The sequence below is a fragment of the Ursus arctos genome, unplaced genomic scaffold (assembly GCF_023065955.2).
Source record: "Ursus arctos isolate Adak ecotype North America unplaced genomic scaffold, UrsArc2.0 scaffold_11, whole genome shotgun sequence".
Taxonomy (NCBI): Eukaryota; Metazoa; Chordata; class Mammalia; order Carnivora; family Ursidae; genus Ursus; species Ursus arctos.
The window spans coordinates 41,072,789-41,094,476 of record NW_026622775.1 but is presented as its reverse complement, the minus strand read 5'-3'; the positions used below and the strand labels follow the sequence as shown (position 1 = coordinate 41,094,476).

The following is a 21,688-nucleotide window of genomic DNA, read 5'->3' as shown; positions in this document are numbered from 1 at the left end:
TCAACTCCTAGTCTACAGCCTTTCCTGTAGCTACCGAAGCCCTAGGCTAAAAGAAAAAAAGCTCCTGTAATTTTTTTCTGGCACAACTGATGTTTTTCAAATTCTAATTCAAAATATATCTTGACATTAACATTTAAAAAGGTTTTACATATGACAGTCAGCATTTATAAGTGAATACCCCACGGAAAATAAAAGATACATTAACAAAAATTCACCCAGACTAAAACTCTATCTTAATAATGAAAGAGAAGGCATACTGGAAATATATTTCTTGCTGTTATCAATTTAATTACATTATTAATGGTAAAACCTAATTTCTACAATGCTTAAGAAACAAGGTAGAAACTTTCCAGAAAAGATGTTAAAGAACTTGTCATAGCCTTGGACTTCTGCAACTACACAAGGCACTATATCTCCTAAAACATACACATTTAACATTGTTCTTTACTCCAATTTACCACGGAGCAAGCAAAAATAAAATGATATAATAATAAGCTTGAAGTTTTTCCAATTCTTTCTTAAATGTGCCATTAAAAAAAAGGTATTTGAAAATTTATTAAAAAGTACTGTGAAATATTTCCAGTGCTCAGTTCACTGGCTGCATATATTCAGTAGGTATAATGTTCTGTCACGTAGCTATATTTTCTGCTAATTTAAAGGACTAAGTTGTTAATTACAGTCAATCTGAGACGAAAGAACAATGAAGGAAGTGAACAGCGTGAAAGAAGAAGAGAAAGTAGCCACAAATATTTAACTCTAATTGTTCTAGTTATGGCTTCAAACAATGAAGGTCGCAGTGTTTAGTGGAGTAATTATGCATGTCAACAGAGACCATACTTTGTTCCAATACCAAAAAGCACAAATGCCTTCTGTGTCAGATGAAATTATTTACATTTTTGTTTGCCTACAAAAAAAGAAAGCAATTATATTAAACTCATAATTCAAATAGTCTTTGAAACTTCCTCTGCATTAGTAAAAATATGATCTTCTTTAAAAACTAGTTAATGTATTTATTATAAAGTGTTAGCTCAGCATGGTTCAGAAGTATTAGGTGAATAAACCTCCTGCATGAAGTCTCTGGAGAACTCACCAGCATTATCAGGAAACATGGATTTAAGGACTAGCCTTGCCCCTTTTCATAAGTTTATAAAAGTCACTTTATTTTCCTAAGTTTCAATTTCTTCCTTATAAAATGAGATTATTAATCTCACCTATGTATCGTAAGAATCAAATAGGAAATTGCTTGGAAAACTGAAAATGCCATATTACATAAAGATATCATAATTATAGCACACTGCTTTCAGCTCAGCTCCAACAGGACAAATACTAGAATAGGTCCACCAACACTAATACTGACTTTTTCACTATGGGTATCCTCACTACACTTTTCTAAAACAGACAAGACAGAGTTGAAACTGAATCCAAATGTTGTTTGTAGCTCTGTTCTTTTTTATTTTATTTTATTTATTCTACCTTGGCAATTTCATGATTTTAAAAGAAAAATGACAGGGCGCCTGGGTGGCTCAGTCAGTTAAGGGTCTGCCTTCAGCTCAGGTTATGATCTCAGGGTCCTGGGATTGAGCCCCGCATCAGGCTCCCTGCTCAGCGGACAGTCTGTTTCTCCCTCTTCCTCTGCTGCTCCCCCACTTGTGCGCTCTCTCTCTCTCTCTGTGTCAAACAAATAAATAAAATCTCAAAAAAAAAAAAAAAAAAGGAAGATGACTCTCAAACCTATTATAAAGGAATGGCTAAAGCAAATGTGGTAAAATTCAGAAAATTATTGAATCTGGATGATGAGTATATGTAAAATCATTTATTATTTAACCTTTGTTTCATATGTTGCAAATCTCCCTTAAAAATGTTTTAATATATTGGTATCAACTCCTAATTTGTCTTATATTTTCAACCAGGTGCTACCTGACCAATGCATTTCAAATCTTCCTCCAACTTTCTCATCCTCTGTCATTCTCTTTTCTGTATCAAGCCAATCTCAGCTGCCAGCTACCACCTGAACCACATTTCCTCCCACTCTTTCCTCACTGACACTCAGTTTCAGCCACAGAGCCCTCACCACTGTTCCTCAAACACGCCAATCTTATTTTTGCCCTTGTTTCCTCTTTCTGGAAAGTTCATACTCCCAGATTTTCATGTGACTCTCTCCCTCACTGCATTCAAGTTTTTGCTAAAACATCATCTAAGAAGGACCTTCTCCGACCAAGCAAGGCAAATCAGCAGTTTCCATCACTCTTCAGCCCCTTAACCTGCTTTATAGCAGTAAAGACTACATTATAAGATTATTTATGTATATATATTTTTAAAGATTTTACTTATTTGAGACAGAGATAGAGTGTGTGTGTGCACAAGAGTGGGGGGGAGGCAGAGGGAGAGGGAGAAGGAGGCTCCCCAATGAGCAGGTAGCCCCGACTCAGAGCTAGATCCCAGGACCCCGGGATCATGACCTGAGCTGAACGCAAATGCTTAACCAACGGAGCCACCCAGGTGCCTCTATTTATGTATATGTTTAACATCTGTCTCCCTCCTCAATATGTTTACAACATAAAAGTAAACTCCTTTTGACACTCAAAATCCTTCCATGACCTGGACTGTCTTCTTTCCACCAACTATGCGTCTTCAGATACCCTATTAAATCAAACTTAATTATTCACATTTTCCCATATATGTCACTCAGTTTCCTTTCTCTATGCCTTTGCTCAAGCAGCGACCATCATCACTCATATACTCAAATTCTACTCACACTCTTAAGACTCAGTTTAAAATGCCACCTGCAGTGATGATCCTGGCTGATATTCCTCTGAACTGCCACAGTTCTTTATTTGTATCACTCCAAAGACATTATTACTCTACATTTTATTTATTTTAAAATTTCCTCTATTAATCAACATGTATCGTGATTGCAGGATCTGCATTCCCCTTGTAGCATCATAAAAGAAAAATGCAAATATTTGTATATATCTTTTGGATATTAGAAATTGGTATATGTGTTAGTGTTACTGTATTGAAGGGCAGACAGAAAAGAATTCAGGCGATAACCCTAGAACATGCTAATACCTAACACATTAACTTTTCTTTCTTTCCTTTTTTGTTAAAAATATACCTTATATGCTTTTTCCCCAATATCCTTGCTTCTATCTTTAAATAATTTTTTCCCTATTTAGTTTCTTAAATTTACTCATATTTTGCACTTTTATTTGGGTTTAAATCACAGCTCTTCTCCTCATTAGCTATCTTAGCCCTTTCAGGTCTTTGTTGCCTAATCTATAAAATGAGGGAGAATACCTCAAATGCAATCAGGGTTAGTACAGTATTAAATGAGATAATACATATAGAAAATTCAGTACAGTGTCTGGCACCTAACAGACTCTCTGTGAATGGTGCCTATTAAACCATTACTTCTTCTCCAGATACATAATCAGTTTAAACACATTTCAAGGTATAAAGTTTAAATATTAAAAACACAAAGAACAAAATCCACCTTCATCTGCTGTAATCAAGACTGGACTAGAGTACAAAGCAAGCCAAGCTCGTGTTTTCTTCTTCTTTTATTTAATTTAAAAAGAAAAAAACTGATGTCATTAAAAAACACACACATAAAAGAAGAAAGCATTTTTATGGTCACTGACGAGATGGATATTTTAACAGACAGATCATTTGGTTGAGAGCTAGAAAATTACCCTAGATTCTACAATTAACTAGCTGAATGATTGTGAGCAAGGCAATTCACCTTACAGAACCTAAATGAACTTTAAGTCTCTTCTTGTTCAGGGTTGACAGTGTGAGTTTTTGCTGTTGTTTTTTTGTTTGTTTTTAAGGATTTTATTTATTTATTTATTTATTTATTTATTTATTTATTTGAGAGAGAGCGGGGAGGAGAGGGGGAGGAAGAAACAATCTGAAGCAGGCTCCACACTAAGAGCTCAGCCCAATGCAGGGCTCCATCTCAGGGCAGCAAGATCATGACCTGAGCCAAAGCCAAGAGTCAGACTAAGCTTAACTGACTGAGCCACCCAGGTCCCCCTTGCTGTTGTTTTGTTTTGCTTTGCTTTTAAAGAAATCAAAACTATCATCATTGTCCTCAATATTCTATTTCTAAGAAACCAATATCTATATATCCTTTATAATAGTAGAGTGAGAATTAATTCATTCATCAAACTGACCACCAGTGATGCACCAAGCTTGAAGATTAGTCTGAATTACTGAAAAGTCTGATACACAGAACATATAAGAAGTTAACGGCCATAATACATTTAGAGATATACTCAAAGAAAAATTCTTGTAAGGGAATCTGACCCCCTCAAAATCTTTTCATCTGGATTTTGAAAAAGAGCAGATTCAAGTTAGAATACTAATAAATGGGGAATTTTATTTATTTTTAAATTTAAATTCAATTAATTAATATAAATGTATTACTGGTGTCAGAGGTAGAGGTCAGTGATTCATTAGTCTTATATAATACCCAGTGTAAACGGGGAATGTTAAAGATTAATTTATTTATTTGAGAGAGAGCGAGTGTGCAGAGGGAAGGGGCAGAGGGAGAGGGACAGAGTCCTAAAAGGACTCCACACTGAGCATGGAGCTTGATGCAGGGCTCGATCTCACAACCCCAAGATCACAATCTGAGAAGAAACCAAGAGTCGGATGCCTAACCAACTGTGCCATCCAGGCACACCATAAACAGGGAATTTTAAAGTAAAAAATACCCCTAAATCCTTCTTTGGTTAACTGTAAACTCACATAGTACTTTTAAATTTGGACATAAATTCAGACTGTACTCACACACCTGATCTTTTTTTTTTTTTTTTTAATCACAATATTTCCTTGAACACCGCACATTGGGTATGGCTAAAAATGCAGGGAATGCATAACATGGATTTTAATGTTAATATATATACAAATTTTCACAACGATTACTTGGCAGTGGTTTCCTTCAGATCGTCATTCAGGTCTGTCTATTACAATAGCAAGAAATTTCTAGTTTACATCTATGTGAGTGACATTCACACAGCTGAAACTCACTAGTGGTAAACCACGAACACAGTACTTTCACTTATTATGAATCTTATCATTGGCTGGGCTGCCAATCCTTCCTGTAGTTCACAAGCAACAAACTTCCTCTGGTCATCTCTCAACAGTACAGACTCAGAGATCTGGTCATAAAAAATTAAATCCATGAGTTAAGGTAAATACAATATACATAAATCCCTAGTTTCTCTGAACTAAATGTAATTAAAACATTGTTTTGACCAACAGTAAATAACCAACTATTTTCAATCACAAAGAATCCTGAATCTTCCACAGGTAATACATATTTTGCCACCCAGAACTCATCCTTGACTTTTGGACTAAAATTAAATTATCTAGCTCTAAATCCCACATTAAAGCTTTCACACAGACTCACAGTATCTTGGCTTAGTTGAAGAAATACTACGCCTGGCATTGTGCATACACACAGATGGCAACCTGGTTCAGAAACACTGCATCTGGAGCCAGAAGACCCCACATGGTGTCCCAGCCTTGCCAATTCCTCTAAGTCAGTTACTATCTCTGAAAGATAAGTATGTTCAACAAATAAAGGGGGAAAGTAACAGTTGTTCTAGTACCTAACTGAATGATACCAAATTGTTCTAAGGTTCAAAATGGGACAATATGAAAGTGTTACTCTAAATCGTTAAGCAATATAAACATGAGAGGTTTTAGTAGTATTAGGTATTCAAAAACATCTGATAACTTGAATTTAATATAAAATTAACTTTTTTCATATCTTTCTCTTTAATCTAATGAACTAGTGGGGTCATTGAACCATCAAAGAAGTGGTTAGAATCATTTGTAGAACTTCCGGGGGCACCTGGGTGGCGCAGTCGTTAAGCGTCTGCCTTCGGCTCAGGGCGTGATCCCAGCGTTCTGGGATCGAGCCCCACATCAGGCTTCTCCACTAGGAGCCTGCTTCTCCCTCTCCCACTCCCCCTGCTTGTGTTCCCTCTCTCGCTGGCTGTCTCTCTCTGTCAAATAAATAAATAAAATCTCTAAAAAAAAAAATCATTTGTAGAACTTCCAAAAAGAAAAAAAAAAAAAAAGAAAAAAGAAAACCCCGCATGGCCTGGTGCCTATCACTGCAGCTTCAGATTCAGTGAGTCAAAAGCAAAGTCGAGAACTCAGGTTTTTTTTTTTTTAGAACTCTGTACTTGGATTCTGATGCATACCTAACTAAAGACAGTATACGGGAGTAGACAAGTTCAAATATGAACCTATTACTATATTATTTCAACAGAAACCTCATTTCATGTTTAAATTAAAAGCTATACTTTGACCCCAACTTTTACATTCATCTTTATGTGACAAGTATATTCTAGAATTTCAGATGCCCAAAAGTAAATAGTAACTTACTTCCCATTATTGAAGAAATTTCTCTCTTCCCACTCCTTTCCCATGTCTATGTGTGTAAAAGAGTTTATTCAGAATGGCACATGTTTAGATCAAATGAGTCAATTTGGACAGTCTAAAACTTTGATTGAGATGGACTGATTTCAAAAAAACCATAGAAATACCACCCAATCACCTCAGACTTAGACTCGACTTCTTCTGTGCCTGGTTTAGAAGCACCAAGAGCTGTGGTATCATTGCTGCTGTCAGACATACCTAAAAGTAAAATGTGTTAAGCACACATTAAATAATTTAGTTAAAAAAGCTGTATAATCTCACCAATATTCTTAACAAATATTCTGTAACATAACTGATTTGCAGTCACAATGTGCTTTGCAAAATGCTCTATAATCACATGAATATCTATGATTATGACAGGTAAACAATTCTAAAAAGCAAAAATTCAAAAAAAGTATGCAGAATTTAAAAATACAGACCTCAATGATTAAGAAATAATTTCACATAATTATTTTAGATATGAAACAAAATTTAAAAGATCAGAGGGTCCAACCTGATTTGACAGATGAAAAAACTCGTATCCAAAGATATCTGAAGCCAAAACATTAGTTATTCATGGCCTACATAAACCCAAGGTTTTAGAACAGAACTCAGACCTCTTCTACTTCCCTGGCTACTGCTCTTTGGAATTGATCACAGATATGACTGTTCATTCTCTAAGTGAAACACTATACCCAGATTTCATTAAATAGAAGTTTAATTAAAAAAAAACTTTAATAGGCTATTTCTGCTTCTAACTTATTCAACAACACTTAGAGAATGCCAACTATATACAAAGAACTCTGCTAGGCACTAAGGAGAAATAAGAGCAAAATCTAATTCATCTTCTATAAGTACTCTGAATCTAATCAAGGAGACAGATAAATAATTACAAGGCACCATGTCAGGTACTGCAATACAAAGAAACACATTTTTACTTTTGAAATACACTGGAGGGAACAATTTTACAATTTCAGTTTGTAAACCGAACCCAATACCACATTAGGAAAGCACAAATGAACAGGTGGGATTTATCCCAGGAATACAAGACTAGTTCAATTAGGAAATCTATTAATATATACTGCATTCATAAATCTAAAAATATAGTTTTCTTCACAGATGTTGAGAGATCATTTGACAAAATTCAACATCCATTCAAAATGCAACACTCAAGGAGAAATGAATTAAGGGAGACTTTCTCAACATAATTTCTCATCATGACCTTGGGTAACTGAAACTAGAGGAAGTGAAAACTCAGCTAAGGGGGGACTACTGCATATATTAGGGATATTACTGTGTTTCAACTGTGGTTGATAAGCAAATGATCCTCCTTCTGACATGTTCTCAGGTCAACAGGAACTTAAACTATGTCACAACATCTATGTCACTCACCTCAACTTCATCTCATCACATGGGCATTTTATCATCTCACATCACCACAGGAAGCAGGTGAGTACAGTATAGTATAATAAGGTATTATGAGAGAGAAAGAGACCACATTCACTTAACTCTTATCACAGTATATTGTTACAATTGTTCTACTTTATTACTGTTGTTGTTAATCTCTCCTTTTTTAAAAACAGATTATTATCTATCAGAGAGAGAGAGAGAGAGAGCGCACACACAAGCAGGGGGAGCTGTAGGCAGAGGGAGAAGCAGGTTCACTGCTGAGCAGGGAGCCCGATGCAGGGATCGATCCCAGGACCTGGGGATCATGACCTGAGTGGAAGGCAGATGCTTAACCGACTGAGCCACCCAGGCATCCCTGTTATTAATCTCTTAACATGCCTAATTTATAAATTAAATGTTATCACAGATATGTATGTGTAGGAAAAAGACAGTTATATACAGGGTTTGGTACAATCCACAGTTTCAGGCATCCACTGGCGGTTTTGGGATATATCCATCACAGATAAGGGGAGACTACTGTAAAGAACTCTTAAAGAAAAAACACAAAAACCAGATTGAGAGCAGGAAAAAGACATGAACAGAAAATTCACACACACAAAAAAGATATTAAAATGGCCCTCAAAAATATAAAAATGTTCAAATTCACTCATAATTAGAGAAGTGCAAGTTAAAACAAAACCAAGATACCATTTCTCTCACCTATTAGACTGGCAAAAAAATTTTAAATATAACAAAAACATTCTGTTAGTGAGGAAATAAGGAAAAACAGGCACTCTCATACATTGCTGACGGGAATACATATTGGTACAACCATTCTGGAGGGAGTTTTGGTGATGCCTAAGAATATGACATACGGATTTACTGTTGGATCCAGCAATCTCAATTCTAGGAATCTATCCTGGGAATACACCTCCAACAATATAAAAATACATGGACATTGCAGTATTCTTCATAAATGTAAAACATTAGAAACAGCCTAAAAGTCTGTACATAGGAAAATGACTGAATAAACTATGGTACATCCAAAGATTGGAGTACTATACAACTAAAAAAAATGAGGAAGATCTCTTATGATATGGAGTGATTTCCAGGACATACTGTTAAGTGAAAAAAGCAAAATCCAAAAATACTTACAGGTATACTATCTTCATGTAAGAACAAAGGAGATATATGAAAATACATGTTTCTGCTCATTAGAACAAAAGAAATATAAGAAAGATAGACCAAACACTAGGGACATAGGTTTCCTACAGGGTAAGGAAGGAAAGAATTAAGTAGGAAATGGGAATAAGGTATCAGGGATAGGAGGGAGAGACGCTTCTCTGAATACATATTTTTAAATAATTCTCACACTTAGAACCATAATAATTTCACATACCCATCATTAAAAATATAATTAAAACCAACTAGGATTTGAATGGAACTCAAAATGGTATAAAAATGCCAACAAATGAACCTAACTGTATTATAAATGAATAACTCTGGGAAGGGAAGATGTAAGGGGTAAAGGGTAAAGGGGAAGAGAGGGAGGGAGGGAGGAAAGGAAAAAAGAGTATCTTGACCAGACACCATTAGGCTAAAGACAAAAACAACTGTATATAAATGCTATTAATCTAGTTAGTAAAAATGTTTCTCACAGGAGTACGGGTTAATAATTCTGAAATTATGTGTACAATAGAATTGAACAAATCGGGGGGGACTGGGTGGCTTAGTCAGTTAAGCATCCGACTCTTGATTTGGGCTCAGGTCATGATCTTGGGGTTGTGAGACTGAGCTCTGCATCAGGCTCTGTGCTGGGTGGGGAGCCTGCTTGGGATTCAGGAGTCTCTCTCTCTCTCTCTCCCCCTCTCAAAAAAAAAGAAAAAAGAAAAAAAAAGAAAAGAAAAAAAAAGAATGGAACAAATCAGTAAACAGAACATAGATGCCAAGAACCAGGTTTCTCACTGTTGGGAAAAAAAAGTTATAAACAAAGAAAGGAGAAATGCTAAAATGAACCCTGTGGTGTTGGACTGGAATCAGAGCTATCAGTATAAACTCATAGTTTTTAACATGCATATATATGTGTGTGTTAGCATGCTATAGATTAAAGCTATAGGTTTCCAAGCTTTAATCACTGAGAGGGCCTAGAAAGACTGATACCCAGAAATAATGATTATACTTGGTGCTCAGATCTTGGTCTCTAAATACCATTCTCCAATAAAGAAACAATTCTTCAGAAGTGGTTGATTCTAAGGCTGGGGCAGGGAAAACACAAGATGAGCCTGGAACATTTTCTGGTGTCAGAAAGTCAAGGAAAAGTTAAAAAAAGATGAGGGCCTGTTGAAAGAACACATGAGCCAACCTGAAGGAGTCCCTAATGGCTAATGCCAGAAAAAACCGAGCAACAAAATAAATAATGAGAGTACTGGATTTAGACCCAGAGATTAAAACAAATGAGTCCATACTGATATAAATAAACAGCCAAATAAATAAGTAAATGGGAGTAAAGAGACAATACTTCCATACTACAGAATCTCAATCAATAAAGAGAAGAGAGGGAAACAGAATCACCACCTGGCAAATATCACAGTAATAAATGTTGCAGACAAGATCCACTGATAGATGCTAAAATTAAAGGGCAGAAATTTGAGGAGAAACAAGATTCACATAATTTCCAAGTATCTCTCACAAGGTACATACTAACTGGAAAGGGAAAGATAATAAAATGAAGGAAACCACAGTTCATAGTAAAGAAACTCAACAGATCTAATGAACCAAGTAATCACCAGTAGTAAGACATAACATTATAATCCCCTTGAAACACTGCACTGAGAAGGACACAACATCGTTTTTATGATACTCTTGCCAAAAATGCTAAGCTCAGTCCTATCTTGAGAAAATACTGGACTAACAAAAACTGAGGGATTTTCCACAAAATAACTGATCAATATTCTTTAAAAGTGTCATGTTTCCTAGATAGGATCCTGGAACAGAAAAACAAAAAACCAACCCAGATGAAAATTTGGTGAAATTCTAGTAAGGTCTATAGTTTAGTTAATAATATTATACCAGTATTAGTTTTCTGTTCTTGATAATTATCGTCATGTAAGATGCTAGCATTCAGGGAAGTGAGGTGAAGAATATAAGGAAACTATACTATTTTTGCAAGTCTAAAATGAGACAGAAATTAAAGTTTTTTAAAAACAGAAAGAAATTCTGAACAAAGGCAGTGGAACTACCCTCAGATAAAAGGAGGAAATCTCTTCCACTGAGGGAAGAATGAAAGGAGGAAGGAACCCCTGCAGAGGGCAAAGAGTGGAACAGAAAACAGAACAAAGTTAAGGCAATTCGCTTTTGTTGTCTTACACTTTCTTAGGAAATAAGAGTTATCCTCTGCTCCCCCGTTTTCAACAGCAGCACGAATTAGGAAAATATATCATTATTATCCAGCTCAAGAAAAGACCAAATAACCCTAGGCATATAGGGAAACAAGAAATCGAATTTCTGAGAATTAGAGGTAAGTACTAAATCTGTGTTTTATTCATATTCTTTAAATGCTCTAACCTTCACATTTATTTTTTAGAAGTCTGTACACAACTTTGATAACTAACATACATGGGAACAAAAAGATTTAAAAAGTTAATGACTTGCAACTTGTACTATTTATGTGTACTGTTTAAGTTATACGTAAGTTTTTTGATCTTACATAAATTCAGTTATCTTTAAAAACTGTTTTCAAAATAGGGGCACCTAGATGGCTCAGTCGGTTGCCTTTGGCTCAGGTCATGATCCCAGCGTTCCGTTCAGTGGGCAGCCTGCTTCTCCTTCTCCCTCTGCCCCCTCCCTCCTGCTTGTGCGCATGCATGCTCTCTCTCTCAAATGAATAAATACAATTTAAACAAACACTGTTTTCAAAATAGAATGATAAATTACTATTACAAAACTACCATTAATGCCCAGGCTTCATAGGCCAGTTTGTACTGCAGGCCAAAAATGCTTCACGTCATCTCTGGGGCTATAATTCTATAAATCAGCCAGAGGTATTCATTAACTAATGAGTGTAAGAACAAATGACCTATAAAGTGAATATTAATTAGCATTTGTAAAATGTGCATAAATAATATCACTTGAAGTTTATAATTCATCCAACTGCTTGGGACTGTTTTTGATTTTATTTATTAAAATTACATTTTAATTTCCATAAACTGAATAAACTACAACTATGCAGAGGGAAATTATATGAGAACTTTAACCAGAATTTAATGAGGGAGAAATCTATGCCCTACAATACTTAAATGCATTTAGATTCTTCCTAGGACCCAAGAAAGAGAAGCCAGGAAGTACTAGATTTGCCAGGATACTGGATGAGGAAACAAAAGATTCCATGGATACCAGAAAAGAAAAACTGCATTTACAGTCTCCATGATACCAATGAGTTAAAGACTGGAAGTCTAACACTAAAAGATCTATGCATGGGATAAGTGTTGTGGAAAAGCAACCATGAGTTTTTTAAATTAAGGTACTCACATAGCACACAGAGTCTGAAATGGCATGACTGAGGCACAGGAAGGGAGATATAAATAGAGCAGACATAAACAGGATAAACACGGCACATCATACTAGAATGAGAATTTACATTCTTTTTATTAAAATAAGTACTGTATTATGGGATCTAAAGCAAAATTCACTTGAATTAAACAATATACATAAGTCTTCTAAGGAATTTCTTGATTTTTGTAATAAAATATGAGTCTCCAAAGAAACATCTGAAAAAAAAAATCTGAAGAGGGATACATCTTTCTAGCAAAAAAGTTGGAGAAATACTATAGTTATAACATATGGACCAAGGAGTTCTGACTGGTGAGTCAAAGACAATGCTAAGGAAATAAATACAGAAAACTGAAAACAAAAAGTAGCAAAATGGGCTTGCTTTAGTCTAAACTTGCTTAGCTTCTTTAGACTACTACATGGCTATTCAGAGATTGGTTATCAGGCTAAAAATTAAAGAAAAGTGACTCTATTTCTTTCATTCTTGATGGAATCTATTAGGATATACCTATCTTTTCTTGCTCATGGATAAACAGAAAGAGAATGGTAAGACTTGTTTTAATTTCATAATTTAATATGAATTTTCAATTTGAACTTATTTACAAAAAAATAGTTAAAATACACAGCGACTACATTAAATAACTATATGTCTTTAAAGTTGAAAAATAATATCCAAAATACAGAAGCTTTCTGCTTCAAAACAATTTAAAATAGTTTTCTCTTTTATGACAGTAGTTTTAACATAAAGAAAAAAAAATCCTTTACCCCACTGTCCAACGCCAATGATACTGAACTAAAAATGGTTTCCACCACACTATATGTTCAAAACACAATTACATTCCCTTTCCTAAGCAAAACCACCAAATAAATGGAAGATAATGAAGAATCATTTACATTATGCTGCTGCCTGTATGTCAACAATTACCTTGTATCTGTAAAAGCTATTTTGCTAGATATCTCTAAGTCCTTTTGGATAGTGAGAAGTTAAGATTAAGTTGCTCATTAGGATAAACACATCAGTCTAGATAATTCAAAAATAGAAAGCTTTGACAAAACACAGTTAATTCTCAATTATATGTAATAATGGGAAACAATTTAAAAATCTATATTCAGGGATACCTGGCTGGCTCAGTTGGAAGAGCATGCAACTCTTGATCTTGGTATCATGACTTCAAGCCCTATGCTGGGTGTAGAGATTACTAATAAAAATAAACAAACTTTAAAAAATAAAAAATAAAAATCAATATTCAACTATTCCCATCCCTACCACCATTACTAACTTTTAACCAAGTAATAAAATTCACTGGAGAAGTCTTATTTTCCCCATTCAGATTGTTACAGAGAAACTAATGAGAAGTAAAATGGTAAGACTCTCAAAACTAAATTACTCCCTGAAAAGAAAACCAGTTGTAAATAAACTCTAAATTATTCAACGTACTGTGGCCTCATTCTTCATAAAATGACTGGTTGAGTTCGGGAACATTGCAGTGAGGCCAACCAAGAACCAAAAGAATTGGAGTACTTTAATTGTTACTAAATTCTCAAAACTATATAAATATAGTTTTATATTCAATATTCACAGGTAATTGTTTTCAGTGGAAAAAAGTTCAGAGTAAATAATCTAAGAATACAGCTTAAACACAGATACAGATAGTTAAAGAAGTATTTATAGATATGTGTATTTACATGAGTTGGTGTATATTTTTTAGAAGCAACCACAGCAAGAATGAGCACACGCAGTTCCCAGATATTGATTTCTAATATCATTCTCCAATAAAGGGAACCAGCACTCCTTGGAGAAATGGCTGATTCTAGGACTGGGGCAGGAAATATACAAGATGAGCCTGGAACAACTTGTAGTGCCAGAAAGTAAAGATGTGCTTAAAAACAAAAACAAAAACAAAAACAAAACACACCAAAAAAAACCCCCAAAACCCAAAAAACACAACCAAACAACCACCAACAAACCATACAAAACAACAAAATCCTCACAATGATGGGGATATGTCAAAGGAATATAAAAACCAACTGAAAGAGCTCCCAATGGCCAAAGCTGAAGCAATCTGAGCAACAAAACGAAGTTGTACTGGATTATAAGGCACAGTATAAAATAAATACCCACGAGTCAATATTCGTATAAATAAATGATTAAGTTAATAAAAGAGGACAAGGAGATGAATTTCCCTTGCAGAGAATTCAAAAAATTCACACATATACTCCACTATTAAGGAGATGGAACATAAATCCCTACTTCTTTAGTACATACTTCATCTAATAGTGACTTTCTTCTAAAAAGTACAATACGCAAAGGTGGGGGGAGGAGTAACTTTACAGAGGACAAACCTGATAAACCCTATTCAAGCCAGGTGACCAAGGTTAACAACAGTGGTAAAGCACATTGATAGTATTTATTCTTTATATGATGAGGATGTTGCTTTACCTCTGTGGGTCTTCTTCACCAAAACACATTATCCAGTCTAATTCTAAGAATAGCATCAGACAAATCCCAATTAAGGGACAGTCTACAAAATACCTAACTAGTAATTCTCAAAACTATCAACTTATAATCATAATCAAGGAGTCTGAGAACCAGTGAAAACCAAGCGGGCACATGACAACTAAATGTATTGTGGTATCCTGGCATAGAAAAAGGACATTAGGAGAAAACTGATGCAATCTGAACACAAGTTAGTACATATAAATACCAGTTCATCAATTGTGACAAATGTACCATACTAACACAGTATGTTAATAACAGGAGAAACTGGGCATGGGGTATACAGGAATCTCTACACTATCTGCAATAATTCCATAAATCTAAAACTGTTCTAAAATAAGAGTTTATTATAATATAATCTAAGAATATTGTACTAAATTTTATAATAATTAGTTTTCAATATTCATATCAGGTACTGAGCTAGGTAGGTCATAGGTATTTAAGAATGAGCCAAAAAAGAAAAAAAGATTTGGTCCCTATCTTCATGGAGTTTGGAGGCAATGGAAGAGAAAGACAATCATAAAATCACACACAAAATGTAAATTGTGACTGTGGTAAATGTGTGATCTGGGAGGTTAGAGTACCTAATCTCAGAGGTTAGAGTATTCCCTAAGGAAACAAAACTTCTGTTGAAGTGTGAAGGATAGCTAGGGGCTAACAAGAGAAGTGAAACGTTAAAGAGTGATCCAGACAGGAAGAAAAGCATGTGCAAAGGCTCTGTAATGGCAAAGAGCTAGATAAGTACAAAGGACAAAAAGGTGGCCAGAATGGTTGAAGTGGAGAATTAGGCAGAACACGGTAAAAGATGAGGCTGGAGGGTGAGGATGAGTTAAGAATTGTTAAGGGGTTTTATTTTTATCCTCGAAGCAAGGGGAAGCCATAGACTGGGAAGGTAGAGAGAAGAGTGACAATCAGATGTGTGTTTCAAAATAAAACACGATGCCTTCGGGATGGTTAATGGATTAGAGAGGGGCCAAAATAGAAATGGGCAGACAAGAATGGAGGCTATTGTAGAAATTTCAAGCAAGAGGATGGTAACAGACTAAAGTGGTGGTAGTGGAAATGGGAAGAAGTAAACAGATTCAAGAGATATTCAGAAAGTAAGATTAATAAAACTTGTTGACAGACTGGATGTAACCAGGAAAGGAAGTTATTAAGAACCACTCCTAGTTTTCTGGATTTTACAACTAGAAAGATAATGGAGTCACTCACTGAAACAAGGAACAAAGAAAGAGGATGAACGTTTGGGGATTTTTTTTGGGTTTTTTTGGGGGGGGTGGGAGTGAAGGGGAAATCAATTTAGTTTTAGACATGTTGTATTTGAGATACCTTTAATATACCCAAGAGAGGGAGCCAACTAGAAAGCAAAATATACAGGTCTAGAGCTCAGAGGAGATAGAAAACACACCCTTAGAAAAGCTGTCTTCTTTAGCCTAGAAAAGCAGCTAACTATAATCCCCAAATATGCAAGGAAAACATTAGACTTTGACCATCTGGATTTAGTTAAAACAAAAAACTGGGAGAGAATATGCAATAATATTTCATCAGCTAAAACAAAAACTGCTAGGCACCATGGGGAATACAAAGATTTTTTAAATCTTGGTTCAATAGCACAGCAATTATGTCACTAATCATGTAGTATTTTAAAGTTTTAGCAGGGCTGGCCAACGTTGTTGGGAATGTTTTATACCTGCGTTACCCAGTAAAGGAGCAACTAAGCCACATGTGGCTACTGAGCACCTGAAATGTGACTGGTGTAACTGAGGAACTGAATTTTTATTCCTATTTTATTTTAACCAATTTAAATAGCCACATGTGGCTAGTGCTACAGTATTAGAGCTGGTTTAGAGCTTCCTCATCTATTTCGTCTAATTCCCAGCAACTACCCTGCAAATTAACTGACAGTGGGTGTGGGCGACAGAGGGATTAGAGCAGTAGAAACTTTCATTCCATCTGCTTATGACATTATTTGAATTTTAATTTGAAGAATATATATTACTTGTATAATTAAAATATTTTAAAAAGTCATTAATATGCCATATAGAAAAATTGGTAAATACAGAAAGAACAAATAGTAAACCTACCTTTAAAAAATAATCTATAATTAATATTTAGTCATATATGAAGAGGATCTGTATTTTTAGCCCTTTTATTAGAAGCACCTATAGCACCAATGGGCCAAGTTACTGAGTTGTATCACGTTACTCTTCTATCCCACCCCCATCTCAAAACACCTTGGAAATCTTTTTAAAAAGACAGGCACCATCTCTAGAACTCAACCTCAAAACTGCCAAAAATAAACACTTAATAGTCCACTTGCCTAGCTCCCTTTACCACCATCACCATCCCCCTTTGCCACCAATGTCACACACTTAAACTGGAACCCAATCTCTTCCCTACAATGTCATGAAATCATTCAGTCACTATCGTGAAAAGATAAAGCTTTGGAGCAAGCAATTTTGGTTATGAGTCTGTGGTTCTCCTTTACAGCTTGGGTGACTTTGGACTAATTACTTCTGTTGGTTTCTATACCTGTTTCTTCATTTGTTAATAGAAAATAAGAATACCTAATATATAGCATCTATAAAACATAATACTTAGCCAGAGTAGCACTTAATAAATGACAACTATTATGGACTTCTATGTACCTAGCACTGCCCTAGATGCCCTGAAGGTAGCATTTAAACAAAACAAATAGGGTCCTGGCCATCCTGGAGGTTACATGCCACTAACTTAAACCCGAGGGACTCTTTTCACCTGGGATTTGAATTTCTGATCCACCCCTTATTACTTGTGTGACCTTATACAAAGCACTTTATCTAAAACCTCAATTTCTTCATTTCTAACATGGTAATATTATTTGCTCCACTTACTTAATATGGCTGGAGTAAAACTAAGAGTAAAATGGAGTATGAAAAAAACTGAAGTATGAAAGTGCTTTGTAAATTATTATACGCTAAATAAACAGAGGGTATTAAACAAAGAGTAACATATTCCTCTTCTCCAAGGCACAGTTTTCCAACCAGTGTGCCAAGAATGAATTATAGATGTGCTGAAATATGGACCCCCTCCCTCAGCCTTCAGGGAGCCAGGGAGAGCCAGTATAGTCTGCCATACAAGTAAATCATTTCTGCCACGATGCAGAAAAGTCTGGAAACCTTGTTCTAAAATACTATCTCATGCTAGCAGAAACTGGAGTTGGCCAACTGACTCCTCTGGATATTTAGGCCTCATTAGCAACTCCACTGTTCTTATGATCCTGCTTCAAAAACTGCATCACAGTTCCCTAAAAGGCCAAGAAAACCAAGCCTGAATATCAAGGAGCTATTAGTCCAATGCTATCACAGATATACAAAAAGAAAACAAAATAAAAACTCTTAGATGAGAATATGGCAAAGATATTGCCATATTTTTACAAAAGATTTGAGCTATTTCCTGCAACAGCTGCCATAACCACCCTAAGACAAAGGTTTACAAATCATGGAGAAGAATAAGAGACAGAAGGAAAAAGAAAGAGCAAAGGAATAAAGGAAAGAGAAAAAAAAAATACATACTTTCGTAGACAATAGCTGAGAATCTGCAAGAGCTATTCAGTGGCTTCCATGGCTGCCTAAAGCTAGTAGACCAAAGATAACAAGATTATTTTCAGATTCTTTTGTCTTATAGTCTTTTTCATACACCCTAGAAATAATGCTGGTGCATATCTGACTTTCAGACTGTCATGGTCCTTAAGTCGTCATCTTTTATATTATGTGGAACAGCTCTTTCCAGTCTGTACATATATTGTTAGTTTTTTCATCCATAGCCATATTATATTAAATTCCCTGTTGAGGGGCACCCGGTGGCTCAGTCAGTTAAGCATCTGACTCTTGGTTTCTACTCAGGTCATGATCTCTGGGTCGCGAGATGGAGCCCTGAGTCAGACTCCACGCTCAGTGTGGAATCTGCTTGGGAGTCTGTCTCCCTCTCCCTCTGCTCCTCCCTCTCGTTCTCTCTTTTTCTAAAAATAAACAAATGAATCTTAAAAAAAAAAAAAAATTCCCTGTTGAATTTATTCCTTCCTTCATCCGGAGTTTATTCCTTACTCCATCCCAAACTTATCATTCTTGGATGTATTTATACTTCCAGACTCTTACAAAGCCAAGTTTATTACTTAAAACCTTTTTCTCACTTTCCACTCCTCCTGTCATAATACACCCACACACTCTACATACACACAGATTTATATCCATCCCCATGGGAAAACTCTTATCAAATAAACACTCCACAGGCTTTCACCAAGTTCATTTCTTTTCATCATACTTTAAGGTATGACATTCAAAAAGGTGTTCTCCTACTGAAGATTAATAAGGGAAAAGATCTTCTTTTCTTAACAGCTGATAGGAAGTAAGGTGAGATACCCCCAAGTCATGCCAAAAATGATGTAAAGGAAATATGGTAGAAGCAGTCTAGGGTAGTAGTTAAGAGCTCAGTCTGGAGTCAAACAACCTACATTCAATCCTGACTCCAACAGTGTGCTTCTGAACAGATTACTTTGGCTTCAGTTAATCACTTAGTTTTAGTTTCTTCATCTATAAAAATGGAGATTTTAGCCGTCTTATAAAGTTGCTGTGAGGATTAGATGAGATAGTCACCTAAAACATTTAGCATAATGCCTGGCACACAGTAAGCAAACAAATGTTAATTGTTGGTATGGTGTCAGATATAACCTATCTGCTTTGTCATTAGCTTAGAAAGAAACTAATTCAGCATAATCTACTCTAAAAGTTATGTTTTCTGCTCCCCCCAGTGATGCTAGACTGCAGGAAAATAATTTTGTGAGCAGAAGAATCTGGTTACTCTACACAAACTATGATAAGCTGTAGAGGTCTCTTCAAGTTCTAACATTCTATGAAACAAGTGTCAAACATTTAGAACTTCAACCCTCAACCAGTAAACACTTCCCAACCAAATCAGTAAGTACACACTCTAAACTCACATTAAGTTTGGAGGGATACTAACTTATTCACATGAAAGAAGAATCATTAAAATACCTAATATAGAGAAGGAAAGGGGATGACAAGATAAGCAGCAACATATCAAAAATTAAAGAACTACACTCCTGAAACATCTTATTTGCCATTCCTAGCAAAGCGAAGGTCTCAAGGGAAAAACAAGAAAATGAAAGCAAAGGACAATCAAAATTTACATTTTTTATTCTGAACTGTACCTAGCAGGTTGGTGGTATTTAACATGTATTAAATAATAATATAAACACATTAATTTATAAATCCATCAGATCTCCACAGCATTGGCCACAAACAGCTATCCCTAAAAAGAAACCACAAAACCACAAATCAGGAACTAAATAAGTAGGCAGTCTTGTTTCCTTCTCTAGGTCTAGGAAAGAATTTAGAAACACTGACATTCTGAAGTAGTTAAGAGATTTCAGTATAAAGCTAGAATCTCTGCATTCTACTCTCCCAATACAAGCTATTTACAGTTTGTAAAAATAAAAGCTCCACAAAAAAAGTTGTCATTAACTTGAACAAGGCACTAAAGAATGGTTTTTAATCTATCTGGAGGACTTATATCTCCTTTGAGAATGTGATTTTTTTAAGTGGACATTCTCCCACAACTCCCACCTCCCCACCCCCATGCACTCAAACAAAATTCTGCACATAATTTCAGGGATGGGGATGAGAAGACCCCTGAAAATTATGGATTCCTAGACTATGGACCCCAAGGCATAACGCAGGATTAAGGCAAACTAATCTGAAAAGGAATGAAAGTAACTGAGGCAGAGATTTTCATTCAAAAAGTAAGATTCGAGGTATCTTCTGTTTTCTCAGATAAGGAGTGTTAGACCTGGTTAGAAGAGGGTGTTGGTCATGTTGAGCAAGGAAAACGAAAAAGATAACCGAATTAGAGAAATTACGTACTTTAATCTAGGAGAAAACAAAGGGAGGAGACAGAAATCCTAAAAGGGGATGGCTTAAGGATTTGTAGGAAGTGTAAACTATAAACTTTTTGAGATCAAAGGGTTCAAGATGGAGATGAAAACAAAACAAAGGAAGCAATAAAATAAAAGGGAAAAGCGTCTAGAAACTGTTCATAAAAAAAAAAAAACACCCCAAACTCTTTCCTTTTCCTAGACACGTAAACAGTAACTTGGAAAAAAGGAACGGACGAGAAGACGACAGCACGACTTCCTTCCCAAACTCCAGCATTCCTTGGCCGTCCTCACAGGCACAGTCAGACTTAGGACATTTCTTAGGCAAGGCTCCTCCCCGCACCACTGCCCCATGAACGTCTCGGAGGGACGATCACTATCTCCGTTCCTCTCACTGCGGGAGAGAGGAAGTAGGGGATGCAGAGAGCCGAGGAGAAAAAGCCTGGACATCAAACCTAAAGGCGGCCCACCCCGAGACTTAGTGGAGAAAAAAACCTGGATCCTGCCACCCCTTTTCCCACCCAATGCATGCAAGGATGAGAGAGTGCAGCCTTGCAAGGGCCAGTCCCCCGCTTTTCACCGGCTGTATCGGGGACACAGGCGGTCGGGGCAGAAACCAAAGGCTGAATACTTGGGCAGATACGGCACAGACCAGGGACAGAAGTGTCTAGTGCAAGTCTGGAATGGCAAGCTCCAAAGGCAACGTGTCCGCCCCCGCCAACTACCTCAGACGAGCCTGCCTCCCCCCTCCTCCCCCCCGCCCCGCTGTCCTGCGGGCCGGCTCCGCCCTCACCTGTCTGCAGGGAACTCGGCAGCTCTCACGTCGAGGATTATCCCTGCCGCTGCTCCCTGGAATCGCCTCAAACCTGGCACGAAGTGAGCGGAAA

General features: G+C 36.2%; 1 protein-coding gene across 14 annotated transcripts in view; it reads right to left on the bottom strand.

The window, feature by feature from the left end:
- ARFIP1 (ADP ribosylation factor interacting protein 1) overlaps nucleotides 1-21,688 on the bottom strand; it is a 114,149-nt gene that overhangs the window by 92,288 nt on the left and 173 nt on the right. For 4 of the 14 annotated variants that reach the window (XM_044384372.3, XM_044384373.3, XM_026499488.4 and 1 more), the window contains exon 1: nucleotides 21,595-21,677. The exons of 2 other annotated variants lie outside the window; for them this stretch is intronic. Coding sequence is in view for 4 of the 12 variants with exons in the window: in XM_057310129.1 (XP_057166112.1) it covers nucleotides 6,575-6,652 (78 nt within the window). In the remaining 8 variants the exon portion in view is untranslated. Of the gene's footprint in view, nucleotides 1-6,574; nucleotides 6,655-18,423; nucleotides 18,486-21,594; nucleotides 21,685-21,688 lie in introns of those variants that run through there. 8 more of the 14 variants (XM_026499489.4, XM_026499491.4, XM_026499490.4 and 5 more) reach the window with 5 other exon arrangements.